We start from the raw sequence: 18488 nt of genomic DNA, 5'->3' as shown, positions 1-18488 counted from the left end.
CTCACGCAGAATATTGAACACATATCCTCATCTATAAAGTTATTATAAAAGGACAGAAAATGAAAGTGTTAGTCACTCAGTCATGTCTGACTCTTTGCAACCCCATGGACTATAGCCTGCCAGACTCCTCTGTTCATGGAATTCTCCAGGCAAGAATACTGGAGTGAGTAGCAATTATCTTCTCCAGGTGATCTTCCTGACCCAGGGACTGAACCGAGTTCTCCTGCATTGCAGGCAGATTCTTTACTGTCTGAACCACCAAGGAAGCCCCTATAAAAGGACAAGAAGAAATCAAATCCTCCTCTTCCAACTCCTGCAGGAAGAGAATTCAATTCTTAACAATCTGTTCAATTTAGTATAGCCACATGGTTCTCCAACAAAAGTTCTGAGTGACCATGTGGTACTGTTGTTGGTCAAATCTTTTCTGATGTTCTTTTGGAAGTTGTTTCTGCATGCTAAGGATAAACTGTGGACTTTTGATAGACACATTGAGGAATGAGGATTGCTGCCTTTAGAAGCACGCCTGCTGGCATAAGTCCTGTACTAGATCTGACTGCCTCTACTGTTGCTTGTTTCATGGAATTTTTCTTTTCTTTTTTTTTTTTTTTTTGAGGAGGAGAAATAAAGAGGCAAGCAGAGAAGGATGAGGGGGAAAGTGAGATGAAACCAAATCTTACAGAAACAAAGTAAAATCTAAAATGCCATACTAACTTTTAAAAATAACTTACCTACTACTGCTGTCTCTTGGTTCAGTGGTGGGGGAAAACTGGTCAGAGTAGTCAGTGTTAAAGAATCATGTGAATTGTAATAAGGAAAGAGGGTTGTAGAGGATTTTGACAGTGAAGAACAAGGTAAAACACTTCCATCTTGCTTCTGAGGTAAATCAAAAGACATCTTAGAATGAGCACTACTTGGAGACAATGATGAAAAATAAGGATCTTCTACTAAAGACATATAAGAATGCTCATTAAAAGCACCAGAGTCATGCTGCTTTGCATTAGCAGGATTGCACGTTTGATGCTTAGAGTCATGTGATGGCGAAATATTCAGTTCTGCTGAAGAAACATACATCACTTTTTGAGGCTGATCAACACAAGAATTGTGTGGTTGAGATTCCAAATAAAAACTTCCCTTTATGTCCAACTCTTTGCTGTCTCTCTGTTGCATCAATTCAAAGGGAGTTGATTTGGTTCGCAGTATTGGCACCTTTAAATTAGAATATCTTCCTGCTGCATTTACAGGTTTAGATTTAGGATATGCTCCAAACAAAATGGAACTCAAGTCCAAACTTTGATGCTTCTGAAGAGGCTTCCCAGCTATTGGGAACACCTTTGTCTCCCATTTCATGGTTGTGTCAGCATTTTTGTTACAACCACAGTTCAGTTCCAAAAACTCTAAAGAACTGCTCTGTTTAGCACGGTGCATGACTAACCCTTCCTTTTCATTTATTTCAGAAGTCCTGAGGTCAAACGAAGAAGCTTCTGCACTTTTCACCCTTATCCTTCCTTTGTTCTGTTGGTTCATCACTTTTGCTTCTTTTATGGTACTGAAACAAAAAGAAAGTGATGATGATACCATATTCCAAAGAGGCCTCTTCCCATATCCACTTCTCAGCATCATGATGAGATATAAGCATGAGATATTCCTCCCAGACACAATTAGACAATACTATATGTGTAAAACTATACTCACCTTTTTGGTAAATTAGGAGAATAAGGTTTTGCTTTTAGGTTGGGATTTTGCTCAAAAACTGAATCCTTTGCTTGAATCTTCAAGAGAAGTGAGAGATTGATTTTTAGTGAAGTGATGGTAATGATAGATTTTAACATTCATAAGGCGGAAAAGTTATTTCTCAGAAAATATAAAGATTTAAAATAATTCATGAAAGAATCATATGAGTTTCCAAAATATTGAATGAAGCAAGAACTTGTTCACATACTGAGATCAAAAGGATCAAAATAAAAGATTAGTGTTACGGAGATTAAAAAGGATTTGCTTATAGCACCGTCTTTTCATATGTGAAAGTTTTAAAATGTTATTTACTTAAAATACAAATTTATTCTCAAAAACATTGTACTTTCAGAAATTTCATCATCTCAGCTTTTTATGTTATATCCTCATGCTTGCTCCATCTTTTTCTTCCTTACTGTGCTCCAACTATACCGGTTTTCTTGCCATTCCTTAAGTATACCAAATTCATTTCCAGTTCAAAGTTTTTACTATTCTTTCTGTTGAAATACCCTTACTCAATACACTTTGCAAGGTTGGTAGTTTCTAAAGTAATTATTCTCTACTTAAATGTCACCTACATATGGAAACCTTCCCTGACCACTCAACCTAAAATCACACTCCCACCCCACCTGCCCAGACATTCTCAGTCTTTATTTTCTTCATAGCAATTATCACATCATGAAATTTGTTACTGTGACTCATGGAATCCAAGCTACCAGCAATTGTAAAAAATATCCTGCCTTTGGAGCTGTTTAAATATGTTTTCTAAAAAGTCAGTGATAAGATTCTACTTGTAATGGGTTTAATTGTGACTCTCAAAAAGATATTTTGAAATCTAATCCCTGAAATCTGTGAATGTGACTTTGTTTGGAAATAAGATTTTTGCAGATGTAATTTAAGATGAGATCATACTGGATTATAGTGGGCCCTAAAACAATGACTTGTGTCCTTATAAGAAGAGAAAACACAGGGAGAATATGATGTGATGATGGAGACAGAGACTGGAGCAATGTATCTGCAAGCCAAAGAACACCAAGGATTGCTGGAAACACCAAAAAATAAGAATAGGCAAGGAAAATTCTTCCCCTAGAGCTCCCGAGAGAGAGACCATGGCCTTGATGACACCTTGGTTTTAGACTTTGTGACTCCAGAACTGTGAGTTTTAAGCCCCCCTTGGTTTACAGTACTTGTTACAGTAAGCCTAGTAAACTGATACAGAGAATTTAATACTCCACTTTTAATAATAGAACAATCAGAAGATCAACAAGAAATAGAGGACAGACGTGGATAAGCACGTAAACCTATAAGAACTAACAAACGCTTGTAAAACACTCTACCCAGCAACACAGACATTCTTCTTGAACATTTATGGAACATTCTCTAGGACAGACCATATATTAGGCCACAAAAGAGCTTTAATAAATTTTAAAAAACAGAAGTCATACAAAGTATCTTTTTCAATTAGAATGGATTGAGACTAGAAATGAATAACAGGAAAAACTGGAAAATTCACACATATGTATAAACTATGTTAAACAATTACCGGGTCAAAGGAGAAATCACAGTAGAAATGAGAGAATACTTAGAAATAAATGAAAATACATCATACCAAAATATATGGGATACAGTGAAAGCAGTTCTTAGAGGTAAATTTACAACTATAAATGTGTAAAAGAAAGATTTCAAATCAATTATTTAGCTGTACATCTTAAGGAACTAGCATAAGAACAAACTAAACCCAGAGCCAGCTGAAGGAAGGAAATATTAAAAGATTACAGCAGAGATAAATAGAGACTAAGAAAACAATGTAGAAAACCAACAAAACCAAAATTTGATCCTTTGAAAAGATCAATAAAAATTCACAAACCTTTAACTAGACGGACAAAGGAAAAACGAGAAAACTAAAATTGCTAAAATCTCAAATTACAGAAATAAAAGTGGGGACATTATGACCAATTTCATAGAAATAAAAAATATATATAATAATATGAACAATTGTATGTCAACAAATTGTATAACCTGGATTAAATGGACAAATTCCTGAAACACTTGATCAACCAAAACTGACTCAGAAAGAAATGCAAAATCTGAATAGAACTACAACTGATAAGTAGACTGAATCAGTAATCAAATATTTTCCCAACAAAGAAAAGTCCAGGATCAGATAGCTTCACTGGTGAATTCGACTAAACATTTAAGGAAGAATAAACACCTGCACAAACTCTTCCTAGAAATTGAATGACACTGCCAAGTTGATCACCCTGTGAGAACAGGAAATCACTGTTACAAAACTGGACAAAGATGCTAAAGCAAAAGAAAGCCTCAGAGCAATAGTCTTCATGAATATTGATGCAAAGTCCTCAATAAAATACTAGCAAACTGAATTCAGTATAGGAAAAGAATTACACCCCTTGACCAACTGGGATTTATTTCCAGAGTACAAGAATCTTGTGCAACAATCTTCAACATAAATCAATGTAATATACCATATTAAGAGAATTAAAGGGAAGAAATCCACATGATCATATCAATTGATGGAGAAAAATTTGACAAATTCTTGATAAAAATACTCTAATAAACTGGGAATTTAAGGGAACTTCCTCAATTTGATAAAGGCCATATATAAAAAACCTACAGCTAATATCATACTCAATGGTGAAAGATTAAAAGCTTTCTCCCAAGATCAGGCATACGACAAGGATGCCAATTTTTACCACTTTTAGTCAACATAATACTGGAGGGTCTAGCCAAAGCAATTAGACACACACACACACAAAAAAAAGGTATCAAAATGGAAAAGAAGTAAGTGAAGTTATCTTCATTCACAGATGACTTGATTTTATATGTGGAAAGACTCCACACACATACACAAAACTGCACGACCTAAAAAACCAGTTCAGCAAAGTTGCAGAATATATAGTCACCACATAAAAACCAGTTGCATTATTATAAAGTAACAATAAACAATCTGAAAAGAAAATTAGAAAAGCAATTAGCATCAAAAATATACATACTGATGAATAAATTTAACCAAAGAAATGAAAGACTTATATGCTGAAAACTACAAAGCATTGCTGACAAAAAATAAAAAATAAAAGAGGAGGCATTCTATATTCATGAAGTGGATGTTTTTATTATTGTTACAATATCATTACGCAAAGTAATATACAGATTCAGTTCAAACCCTATCAAAACGGTGCCTTTGCGGAAATAGAAAACCTCATCTTAAAATTCATGCAGAATCTCAAGGGACTCTGGCTAGATTAAACAATCTTGAAAAAGAAGAGCAAAGATGAAGGACTTAAACTTCCTATTATCAAGAGGTACTACAAACATACAGTAATAAAACAATATGGTACTGACATTGAACAGCCATACAGATTAATGGAATAAAATAGAGAGCCTAACAGTAAGCTCACAGAAAGAGCAATTGATTGTTTAAAATATTTATTTGGCTATGTTGGGTCTTATTTGTGGCATGCAGGACCTTTGATGTTTGTTGAAGTATGTGGGATCTAGTTCCCCGACCAGGGATTGAACCTGGGTTCCCTGCATCAAGAATGTGGAGCCTTAGCCACTGGACCACCAGGGAAATCAATGAGCAATTGATTTTTGATGAGGTTGCCAAGAGCATTCAATGGAGAAAAGACAGCCTTTTCAACAAATGATGCTGGGAAAACTGGGCATCTACATGCAAAAAAATGTTGGATTCTTGCAGTATATACAAAGATTAACTCAAAATGGATCAAATAACTACACATAAGAGCTAAAACTAAAACTCTTAGAAAACTTGGAAAGCTTCATGGCATTGGGTCTGACAATGATTTCACATATATGACACCAAAGGCACTATCAACGAGACAAATTGGATTTTATGAAAATTAAAAACATATGCATCAAAGTGCAAAATCAACAGAGTAAAAGGGCAACACACATATTATCTGATAAGGATTAATATCCAGAATATTTAGAGAACTTCTAAGACTCAAGAACAGCCAACTCAAAAATGGAAAAAGACACAAAAACAGACATATGGACAATGGAAAAGAACAGAGAGCCCAGACATAAATCCACACACCTACAGTCAATTAATTTTCAACAAAGGAGGCAAGAATATACAATGGAGAAAAACAGTCTCTTCAGCAAGTCATCATGGAAAAGTTGGACAGCTGAATGTGAAACAATGAAATTAGAACACACCCTCATATCATACACAAAAATAAACTCAAAATGGCTTAAAGACTTATAAGACATGACACCATAAAAAAAGAGAATTCTCTAACATAAATTGTACCAATGTTTTCTTAGGTCCATCTCCCAAGGTAATAGAATAAAAGCTAATATAAACAAATGGAACCCAATCAAACTAACAAGCTTTTGCATAGCAAAGGAAACCATAAACAAAAAAAAGACAGCCTAGGGACTAGGAAAAAATATTTGCAAGTGATACAACCAACAAGGGCTTAATTTCCAAAATACACAAACAGCTCATACAACTCAATAACAAAAAACCAAACAATCCAATCAAAAAATGAGCAGAAGACCTAAATAGACATTTCTCCAAAGATATACAGGTGGCCAAAAGGCACATGAAAAGATGCTCACCATTGCTAATTATTAGAGAAATGCAAATCGAAACTATAAGGTACTACCTCACACCAGTCTTGATGACCATCATTAAAAGTCTACAAATACCTGGAGAAGGAAATGGCAACCCACTCCAATATTCTTGCCTGGAGAATCCCATGGACAGAGGAGCCTGGTGGGCTACAGTCCACGGGTCGCAAAGAGTCGGACACAACTGAGCGACTTCACTTTCACTTTCACTTTCAACCCTCAGCTGAGACTTTCAGCTCTTGTGTTTGCTAGTGATTGTTTTCTTGAGTTCCCAAAGACCTGTGACCATATTTTTTTTAAGTTGCCTGTTTTCTAATTGCGTCACTTTACACACTGTTGTCTAATAATATGTGGTATTTAGAATGCCTTCTTAATTATTTTGAGCAGTCATTGCCTGTATTTTCTTAGCACCTCCTTGATTTTCTTACATGATCTCATCTGACAGGGAAATGCAGCTTTTTTGTTTGCCCTCTCTGCATACTGGACCGTCTGAGTCAGTGTTCTAACTAATCCCTGATGGTCTCTGAGCTACTGTTCTACCAGACTCAATAGTTATGTGCTTCAGGAATTTTTTGGTAGAATTGGTACTATTAGGAGACTCTTGTCTCTTTTTACTATTAGGTGACTCTTGGTGTCACCTTTGTTATCATAAAAGCAGGTCCCTTCGCTGAGGCTCTTAATTTTTTGAAAACTTGATGCTATTTCAGCTGAAAAAAATTGGCAAGGCTATTTAAAAAATTGAGGGAAGCCATTTAAGAAATTGAAAAGTAATCGCAAACAACATTGGGTAGTTGTGACTTTCAGTTCTATATCGGTTGAATTTTTGTGCTCTTTTCCCTGTGTACGTGGTGGTTCTATTTTTCTCCAATAAAACTTATTTTAAAAAAATAAAAATAAAAAATAAAAAGTCTACAAATAAATACTGGATAGGGTAGGGAGAAAAGGGAGCCCTCTTACACTGTTGGTGGGAGTGTAAATTGGTACATTCACAATGGAAAACAGTATGGAGGATCCTCAAAAAACTAAAGTCATAAAATCCAACAGCCCCACTCTGGGCATATATCCAGACAAAATTATAATTCAAAAAAAAATTTTTTAAAAAGAAACTTGTTTTCAACAAATGAAGAAAAGATGCGTGCACCCTTATGTTCATAGCAGCACAATTTATAATAGCTAAGATATGGAAGCTATTTAAATGTCCATCAACAGATGAATGGATAAAGAAGATGTGATATATATATATACATATATATTTATATTTTAATACATATATGTTTATATATACATATATATGTTAGTTGTTTAGCCATTAAGTTGTGTTCAACTCTTTGCAATCCCATAGACTGGAGCCTGCCAGGCTCCTCTGTCGCTATTCCTGGGTCAGGAAGGTTCCCTGGAGAAGGAAATGGCAACCCACTCCAGTATTCTTGCCTGAGAAATCCCATGGACATAGGATCCTGGCGGGCTACAGCCCATGGGGTCACAAAAGAATTTGACACAACTTAGTGACTAAACAACAATGACAGTTTTTTAATGTATGCATTTAGGGTGCTATAAACCTCGCTGTCAGCACCCCTGGAGCTCTGTGTGACAAATCTCAATATGTGGTGTTTTCACATTTTTATTCAGTTCAATGTGTTTTTCAGAAATTTCTCTTTAAACTTCCTTTCTTGACTCAATGGATTTTTTTCAAAGAGTCTTATGTGGTTTCCAAGTACTTGGTTCTTTTCTTGTTATTCTTCCCTTATCAACTTTGATTTTGATTCCATAGAACTCAGAGAATACATTCTATATGATATCAATTCTTTATATTTTTGAGATTGTTTAATGGCCCAGGATGTGATCCACCTTGATATATGTTCAATCAGCACTTAAAAAGAACGTATACTCTTGTGTTGTTAGGTGGAGACTCCTATAAATATCAATTTGATCCTGTTGGTGGTGGTGGTGTTAAGTTCTCACATATTCTTGCACAGTTCTTGCTGAGTTCTATAAATTTTGAGAGAGGGGTATTGAAGTCTCCAAATATAACTGTGGATTTTTGTATTGCTCCTTTTAATCCTATCAATTTTTGCTTCACGTATCTTGCAGGTCTGGCCCATACACACTTAGGATTATTAAATACATCTTATTGGTGGATTGACCCTTTTATCATACAATATCCCTCCCTTGCTGTGGGAGAATAACTCTTTATTCTGAGGTCTCTCTGATATTAATATAGCTACTCCTGTTTTCCCTTTATTCATGTTTACAGGGTATATATTTTTCTAATCCTCTATTTTAAATCAACCTATATATTTGAAATGTGTTTCTTACAAACAGCATATAGTTGGGTCATGTTTTCAATACCCTCTGCCAATCTGTCTGGTATATTGGTATATTTGTACTACTTACTCTCAGTGTAATTATTAATGTGGTAGAGCTTAAGTCTCCAACTTTATCTGTTATTTTCTGTTTGTTCTCCATTTCTCATTTCTTTTTCCTGCCTTTTTCTCTTTCCTGCATATTTGGAATTTCATTTTGATTTACCTATAATTTTTTTAAAAAAATATACCTTTGTACAGTTTTTGTAGGAGTGACTCTAGTAATTACACCATATATTCATGACTTATCAAAGTCTGTAAATGTTACTGTTTTACTAATTCAGTACAGAAGCCTTACCTCCCTTTATGTGTCTAACCCTTCCTTTTTCATAATGCAATTGTCTTAAGTATTTCCTCTAATACATTTAGAACTATATCAGTGTTATAATTTTCACTTCAATCATTTAAATAATTTAGAAAAATCAAGAGAAAAAGGAAAACCTATGTTTACCCATGTTGCTTACCATATTCTTTTTTCCTTTCCTTTCTATTAGAAAAATTCCTTTGCCATTTTTTTTAGGGTAGGTCTATCTACTGGCAACAAATCCCCTTAGTTTTTCTTCATCTGAGAGTGTCTTGATTTCCCCTTCATTCTTGAAGGATATTTTTTACTGGATGTAGAAATCTATTGACAAGCTTTTTTCCTTCAGCACTTGTAAAATACTGTGCCACTTCTTTCTGGCCCCCATGTTTTCTGATGACATATTAATTTTCATTCTAATTGTTTCTTCCCTTCAGTTAATATCATTTTTCTTTGGCTGCTTCCTAGAATTTTTGTATCTAGTTTTCTGAAGTTTACTTATGATGAGAATTTCAGTACTTTTTTAGACTTGCCTTTTTTCTCCTTTCCTCCTTGGACATCAATGACACTAATGCTAGGGGTTTTGTCATTGTCACTTAGTTTCCTGAAGTTCTATATTTTATTTTTTAGCCTATTTTATTTCTATTGCTCAAATTGAGCAGTTTCTATTGTTTTGTCTTTCGATTCATTAATTCTTTCCTTGTGCCCTGTACTCTGCTGTTAAATCCATCTACTGAGCTGTTTTGTTTCCATTACCGTTATTTTTCAACTGTAAAATTCCTTTTCAGTTCTTCTTATATCTTCTCTTTCTTTGCAAGGTCTTTATATTTCTTTGCTGAGACTTTTTATTTTTTCATTTGTTTTAAGCATGCTTGTAATTGCTCACTGAAGCATTTTAATCATGGCTGCTTTAGAATCTTTGTCAGGTAATTCTTCCGTCTCTGTCATCTTAATGCTGTCATCTGTTGATTATCTTTTACTCGTTTGGTTTGAGATCCTCCTGGTTCTTGGTATGGCAAGTGATTTTTCACATGAAATCTAGATATTTTTGTATTGTTATATTATTCTCTTTTAATTGGGGTAGCTTTTAAAAATCCATTCTGACAGGGGAAAGAAGGGTGGGGGTGCTACCTCATTACTGCCTTGCCATTGCCAAGTGGATTCAATCTCCACCAGTTTCTCACAGTCTCTGCTAACACCTGAAAGGAGACACCATGGGAGAGGCTCTCCAGGTGGTCTCTATTGACACCATGGTCTGGGTGGTCTCATTACTGCTGGATGATGTTGAAAGTCCTGACTCTCCACCAGGCCTCTTCTGGCGCACTCCATCAGTGGAGAGACGTTGGGGTGCCACGTTACTGCCAGGTAGAAACTCAGGCTCCCCACCTGGTTTCCACTCACACTGCAGGGAAACCTCATTGCAGGTCAGTGGAAATAAAACCCCTAGCTCTTTACTTGACTTTTTCTTATTTTAAATGATTGTATATTTTTCTTCATTAGAATGATCACAAGAATGACACATAGCACTGCCCTTCTGATAGAGTATTTATAGCTGACCTGTTGTCCTTCTCTGCATCATCGTTTTTGTGGGGATGGAAATCTAGGCTCTCCACTTCTTTGTTGGCATAGGTGGGGTTGAGGGCCATTTTTTCTTTTGGTGTTGACTGAAGTAAAATACTTATTATCTTAAAGTTTTCTGGTTTGCTCGGCTACCCCTTTCCTGGTTCTTTGACTAGAGAGAGCAGGATTTTGTTGTTTTTTTGTTGTTGTCTGCACTGTTGGCCCTTCCAATTTGTTGGTTTCTTCAGTTCCAAATCTGTGATATATGAAGAAAAAGAAAACTCAAGGAACCCACCTTCATGTCTTTCCTTGGGTCCCAATGTTCCTAGCTGGTCTGTCCTCTCTCTGTCTTTCAGAGTCTTATATTTATTTTAAGTCTTACATTTCTTATATTTATTTTAAGTCTTACATTTCTTATATTTATTTTATATGTATGTTGTCCAGGGTTTTTAGTTGTATTCAGTGGAAAGAATAGGGAAAAGTATATCCACTTGATATTCCCAGAAACAGAAGTTCTCCTTGGTTGATGTTAATCAATTCCTTCTGTGGGAGGTTGAACCATGTTCCTATGTTCCTATTTATTGACTAAGGGCACACTCCAAACAACTCAACTTCTGGAGCCATGGGCTATATCTGAGTACTGACATTCCCTGGAACCTAAAATATTAACCCACATACTCCAACAGCATGTTAGGAGAATATTCTTTGTTCAAGAAGGTTTTATTCTAAGAGCAAGAATATGACTATATTATCATGTCAAAGGAGAAAATCCATGTGCTCATTCTATAAATGCAAAGATATGCAGTTGATAGACTTCAACATTCTTTCTGAAAAAAATTCTTAATAAAATAAAATAGATGTCAATTAATACTTCCTTTAAGCAATTAAAAGATATATCTCAGACTTCCCTGGTGGTCCAGAAGAATTTGCCTGCCAATGCAGGAGACACAGGTTCAATCCCTGGTTTGGAAGAATCTCACATGCCATGGGCAACTAAGCCCTTGCACCACAACTACTGAGCCCATACTCTAAAGCCCACAAGCTGAAACTATGAAGCCCATGCACCTAGAGCCCATGCTCTGTAACAAGAGAAGCCACCACAATGAGAAGCTTGCACACTGCAACAGAGAGTAGCCCCCACTTGCCACAACTAGAGAAAGCCCTCACACAGCAATGAAGACCCAGCACAGCCAAAAAAGATAATAAAATAAATAAATAAATAACTCCAATCAAATCAACATCACAGTTAGTAGTAAAACATGAGAATCTCTTCCACTGAAATTAGGTCATGCAATCACTTCTGTTATTTAAACTTGTTTTGGGAGTACTAGACAATGAAATAGGCATGAACAGGATATAATAACAATGTCTGGCAACTATATTCTGGTTTTCATCTCCTTCTCCTACACTTTTTCTTTGGAGCTGACGTTCACTATAGGATTGCATAGTTCATTCTCTAGCCTCAACAGTTTTTTAATTTTTTTTTTCACTCCAAATGCTTCATCATTCTAGTGATAGGAGTTGTGAGAGTCACATCTTACATACTTTGTATTCCAAATACTGTGAAAACAATAGGTACTCAGTGAATATTTTCAGATGCATAATATGAAATGTAGTGTTAAAATTTTAATTAATTTGTATATATTACATATACCCTGGAAGGTAAATCAGTAATTTTGTCTTATTAAGGTTTGTTCAGAATCTAGTACTTTGTGATTCCATAGTAAATATTTGACATCAGTTTTTGTGATAAGCTCAAAATAACATCTAGAATGCTCAATATTTTTCAATTAGAATTTGGCCAAATCATAATTGTTTTTATACCCAACATTTTTAGCTAAGAATCCTTTGGCTATACTAAAATAGTCTCAAAATTTGAGGATATATATGCCATCAAAATGAAGCTTGAGTAACCTGAAAAATAATGTAAAGTACTCAACTACAATTTCACTTTATAATTGTCACTCTAACTTCTAACTTGCTGCACAACTGTCTAAAACATGAAAACAGAATGTATGCTTGCCCTTTCACCCACTCCTATGGTTTCTAAATTGAGCTGAAAATGGTATGCAAAAGGTTAACCAAGACATTAATTTTCTAAGTTAAAGTACTTCAATTAAATTGTCCTTCTTCATAGGAGATTTATAGTGCAGCCGCATGCACATCTGACACTCCAGTTTAGTTGTGATGATAAATTTTAAGTCGCCCTGCAACTAATCTGAGATCCTTTGACCAAAATCAACATGAAAACATTTTTTTTACAAAACATCAAATTTAAAATGTACCTCTGTTCCAGAGTGTTTATCCCTGATAACATCCATCTGTCTCGTAAATAGTTCTAATACAGCATTGTAGACCAGCTCATACTGTTGCTGAAGAGCATCGCAAACCGGAACAAATGAAAATAAACAAAAACTTGGTGAACTAACAGAATCTCAGGAGTATGAATGCCAATCAAATCCTAGTATAGCAAACCTGAAACATTAAAGATAGTGCCTTACGTCTGTGCAGCCCATGTCAGGTTTCAAAGCATTTTTAGGATGCTAGAAACAGCTAAATATTTGATCTACCTCTAGTTAATATACAAGGACCTTGCAGCACGCTTTTTATATTCTAACCCCACTTTCTTATTTATCTTTCCTTCCACTATCCTCCCTCTAATTTTGTTTGCTCACACTTTAAAATTTTCATTCCAGGGACTTCCCTGGAGGTCCAGTGGTTAAGACTCTGCTCTTCCATTGCAAGGGGCACAGGTTTGATCCCTGGTGGGGAAACTAAAATTCTGCATGCCACATGGCCAAAAAAAAAAAATTGTTTTTTATTTCATTCCAGATGCATTTTTTGGGGGTAATTCATCTCTTCTGGGAAAAGGTAGATTGATGTTCTTGATAGCTAATAGATAGCTTCACTATGACTCTCACAGTTGATCTATAAAGCAATTAGGTTGTTAACCGTGTTAACCTGATTTGCCTGAGATCATTCAGAAGTAATTTCAATGTCTTGGGTTAGTACCTGAACCTTTGACTCTTAGTTTAGTGCATTCGGATCAAGCTGCTGAAATTCTGTCTTAGCAAAGATACCAAAGAAAAGAAGACCACTAAATAGACTTTAGAAATTTGTGGTTATAAAGCAATTCCACTGCAGAGAAATGAGACCGCTATAATTACAGGTTTATGGGTTTTTACTACCTTGTTTTTGCCTCTGTACTTGCTCAAGCACTTGATTTTTGGATCTGTTTTTCATCTAAATAGGCCTATTCAGGTTTTTCGATGGCACTTCACACAATTGTATACAAACAAAATATAACTTTTGTCAAAAATAATTGTAGCAGGAGAATAGTACAGAGACTGTATCATCCAACACAGCCATTGGCCCACTCTTCAATTTTTTCTAAAGAAGACAGGAAAATCAGATAGGAAGCACTCATCTGGTTACAGTGCTATTTCCTGGTTAGAGTGGTATCAGAACAAGCAGCTACAGCAGGTAAGTTATTTGCCCAAATAGTTGTTGATAATGCCAAAATGTGAAAGCTAACTTAAAACTATGTCAGCTGTCTTCCAACTCTTACATATAGGCCTGAAATGGACTTTTTCTGAAATGATGTATGACTTTACTTATTGATTCAGTAATACAGTTTAATGTTATACAATTAGGTTGCATACTTCCTGGAATCTTTATACTTCTACATGGATTGGCCTTCTCTTAAGTCTGACAGTCTTAAACCAGCCAATGCTTTCATTTCACATAAACTTTCCCCCTAAAGGTTGAATATAGAAAGCACCTACAGTCATACACATGAAAAAGAATTCTCTTTTTCCACTAAATATTAGCGGAAAACCTGTGTGGGCCAAACAGAAGGTTTATATTATAATAGCTCTAATTTTTTCCCTTTGATTTACAACTTTTACATAAAAATATCTAAAGTACCATTGCCAATTGTTTTACTTCTAAACCTGTGTTCAAATTCATTTGTAAGTGCTTTAAACACTGCTGCTGTTGCTGCTGCTAAGTTGCTTCAGTCGTATCCAACTCTGTGCAACCCCATAGACAGCAGCCCACCAGGCTCCCCCATCCCTAGGATTCTCCAGGCAAGAACACTGGAGTGGGTTGCCATTTCCTTCTCCAATGCACAAAAGTGAAAAGTGAAAGTGAAGTCACTCAGTCGTGTCCAACTCTTAGCAACCCCATGGACTGCAGCCCACCAGGCTCCTCTGTCCATGGGATTTTCCAGGCAAGAGTACTGGAGTGGGGTGCCATTGCCTTCTCCGGCTTTAAACACTAGGGTCTTATTATTTTAGCAATAAGAAATTGTTCTAACAAACTGTGCAAAAATGTGCTGTGTGCTTAGTTGCTTCAGTCGTGTCCAACTCTTTGTGACCCTATGGACTGTAGACCACCAGGCTCCTCTGTCCATGGGATTTTCTCGGCAAGTATACTGGAGTGGTTTGCCACTCCCTCCTCAAGGGGATCTTCCCAACTCAGGGATGGAATCTATGTCTCCTGCGTCTCTTGCTTTGTACACAGATTGTTTATCCCTGAGTCATCAGAAAAAAGTCACCATGAAAAAAGTTTCTTACCTAATAAAAACCAATGAATGTTTGATGAAAGAATGAATGGGCGAATGCTAAACTCTATCTTAAAGACGGAGACCATTTAGAAATATAGGTAAAATTATTGGTGTTGAAATATGTATAAAATATGGGTGTTGGGCTTCCCTGGTGGCTCAGATGGTAAAGAAGCTGCCTGCAATACAGGAGACCCAGGTTCAATCCCTGGGTTGGGAAGATCCTCTGGAGAAGGGAATGGCTACCTATTCCAGTATTCTGGATACTAGATAGAAAAGCCTGGCAGGAGAATTCCATGGATAGAGAAGTACATGGTCGCAAAGAGTCAGACACGACTGAGTGAGATAACACATACATGGGTGCTGAAATATTATAGAATGTGAGAGATTTGAGCTGGGAATGTTTCACCTAAGAGGTTGAATGTGAACTGGAGAAGAGAGAACAGGTGGAAAGCATTTCTTATGGAATGAATAGGTATGAGCAATCTGAGGTGGGTTAATCATATACTATGATTCATATATAATCATATATATAATATATTGTAATTATGGAGTTTTTAAAAATTTCTTTAAATATGCATACAATAAGGACCAGGAAAAACTATAGAAAAATAGTAACAGTGACTCTCTTTAGGTGACAAGATTATGGATGATTTGTAAACTTTTTATTATTTTCTAAAATGAAGAAAATAATGTAATTCTCCAGATTCTGTTACCACCTCCTGAAGAAGAAATTACAAATCTCTAATTTTGTATGGTTTCAGAAATGAATTACCACCACAAAATTTCAGGTTAACCTGACCCAGCTATTTCTTTCCAATAGGTCAAATAGTTTTGTAGGTTTTTTGAATATCCTTTGTAAGAACTGTTATATTGCTTTCTTAATATTTTCTGAACAGACAATAAAATATAAGGAATGAAAGGATTTTGGTCCAGGGCAAGGTATACAGGAAAAATATTGGGATATTCAGAGTTAGAGGAAGTGGAAATGGACCAAAATCCTTGATAGTAAAGCAGTCAGCTATTTTTGGATGCCTTGCTGTTACTAAATAAAGAGATGGAACTAGACTCAGACATGTTATATTATTCCCCATAGTCCATACCTGAGTTTGAACTAATGAAGGCCTCTGTGTTCGCATTTCCTGGATCAAACTAAAAACACTGAAGTTCTCAGGAATTATCTATCAAAGAAAAGGAAAAAATATCTTACTCCTTTGTTCCTGTCTAGAAAAGAAGAATGCACTTTTAAAACTAACGAGGTTTTTCATCACTTGCACCATTACTTAGAGCCTATGAAATACTGAAGAAACTCTTCAGAATGATTTCACATTGGGTGATCAAATGTCTGAAGTTAAAAATATAATGAGGGAACACCTCACTCACACCAATGGACAGATCATCAAAACAGAAAATTAATAAGGACACACAAGTCTTAAATGATACATTAGACGAGATGGATCTCATTGATATCTTCAGGACATTCTATCCAAATGTAGAAGAATACACCTTCTTCTCAAGTGCACATGGAACATTCTCCAGGATAGACCACATCTTGGGTCACAAATCAAATCTCAGTGAATTAATGAAAATTGAAATCATATCAAGCATCTTCTCTGACCACAATGCTATGAGCGAAGATATCAATTACAAGAAAAAAACTGTAAGAAACACAAACACATGGAGATTAAACAACACATTTCTAAATAACCAAGAGGTTACTGAAGAAATCAAAAAGGAAATAAAAAAATTTCTAGAAACAAATGACAATGAAAACATGACAACTCAAAACTTATGGGATGCAGTGAAAGCAGTTCTAAGAGGGAAGTTTATAGCGATAAAATACTACCTCAAGAAACAAGAAAAATTAACTTTACACTTAAAACAACTGGAAAAAGAAGAACAAAAAAAAAATTAGTAGAAGGAAAGAAATCATAAATATCTGAGCAGAAATAAATGAAAAAGAAATGAAAGAAACAATAGCAAAGGTTAATAAAACTAAAAGTTGGTTCTTTGAGAAGATGAACAAAATTGACAAGCCTTTAGCCAGACTCATCAACAAAATTAGCATTGAAAAAGGAGAGGTTACAACAAACAATGCAGAAATACAAAGGATTATAAGAGACTATTATGAGCAACTATATGGTAATAAAATGGATAACTTGGAAGAAATGGACAGATTCTCAGAAAAGTTCAATCTCCCAAGACTGAACCAGGAAGAAATAAAAATTATTAACAACCCAATTACAAGCATTGAAATTGAAGCTGTGATAAAAAATCTCCCAGAAAACAAAAGCCCAGGACCAGATGACTTCATGGTAGAATTCTATCAAACATTTAGAGAAGAGCTAATGCCTATCCTTCTAAAACTCTTTCAAAAAATTGCCAAGGAAGGAACACTTCCAAGCTCATTCTATGAGGCCATTATCACCCTGATACCAAAACCAGACAAAGACAGCACAAAAAAAGAAAACTATAGGCCAATATCACTGATGAACATAGATCCAAAATCTTCAACAAAATTTTAGCAAACAGAATTCAGCAACACATCAAAAAGCTCATACACCATGATCAAGTTAGGTTTATTCCAGGAATGCAAGGATTCTTCAATATACACAAATCAATCAATGTGATAAACTATATTAACAAATTGAATGATTAAAAACCATATTATAATCTCAATAGATGCAGAAAAAGCCTCTGACAAAATTCAGCATCCATTTATGATTAAAACTCTTTGAAAATGGATATATAAGGAAACTACCTCAACATAGTAAAGGCCATTATGATAAGCCTTCAGGAAACATTGTTTTCAATGGTGAAAAACTAAAAGCATTCCCCCTAAGATCAGGAACAAGACAAGGGTGTCCACTTTCTTCACTGTTATTCAACATATTTCTGGAAGTCCTAGCTAGAGCAGTCAGAGAAGAAAAAGAAATAAAGGAAATCCAGATCAGAAAAGAAGAAGTAAAGCTCTCCCTGTTTTCAGATGACATAATACTGTATATAGAAAACCCTAAAGATAGTATCAGAAAATTCCTAGAGCTAATCAGTGAATTTAGCAAAGTTGCAGGATACAAAATCAATATACAGAAATCACTTGCATTTCTATATACTAAAAATGAAAAATCAGAAAGAGAAATTAAGGAATCAATCCCATTCACCACTGCAACAAAAAGAATTAAATATCTAGGAATAAACTTACCTAAGGAGACAAAAGAAATGTACACAGAAAATTATAAGACACTAATGAGAGAAGTTAAAGATGACACAAACAGATGAAGAGATATTCCATGTTCCTGGGTAGGAAGAATTAATATTGTGAAAATGACTATACTACCAAATGAAATGTACA

At 35.3% G+C, this 18488-nt stretch overlaps 1 protein-coding gene across 1 annotated transcript in view; it reads right to left on the bottom strand.

Annotated features, from left to right (window-relative positions):
• PTPN22 (protein tyrosine phosphatase non-receptor type 22) overlaps positions 1-18488 on the bottom strand; it is a 56388-nt gene that overhangs the window by 15577 nt on the left and 22323 nt on the right. Inside the window, exons 10-13 of the mRNA XM_065906692.1 lie at positions 16240-16317; positions 12858-12944; positions 1693-1769; positions 729-1546 (exon numbers count right to left, since the gene is read on the bottom strand). Of these exons, the coding sequence (XP_065762764.1) occupies positions 729-1546; positions 1693-1769; positions 12858-12944; positions 16240-16317 (1060 nt within the window). The remainder of the gene's footprint in view (positions 1-728; positions 1547-1692; positions 1770-12857; positions 12945-16239; positions 16318-18488) is intronic.

The sequence above is a fragment of the Muntiacus reevesi genome, chromosome 1 (genome assembly GCF_963930625.1).
Source record: "Muntiacus reevesi chromosome 1, mMunRee1.1, whole genome shotgun sequence".
Taxonomy (NCBI): Eukaryota; Metazoa; Chordata; class Mammalia; order Artiodactyla; family Cervidae; genus Muntiacus; species Muntiacus reevesi.
This window is presented reverse-complemented; position numbering and strand designations above follow the sequence as displayed.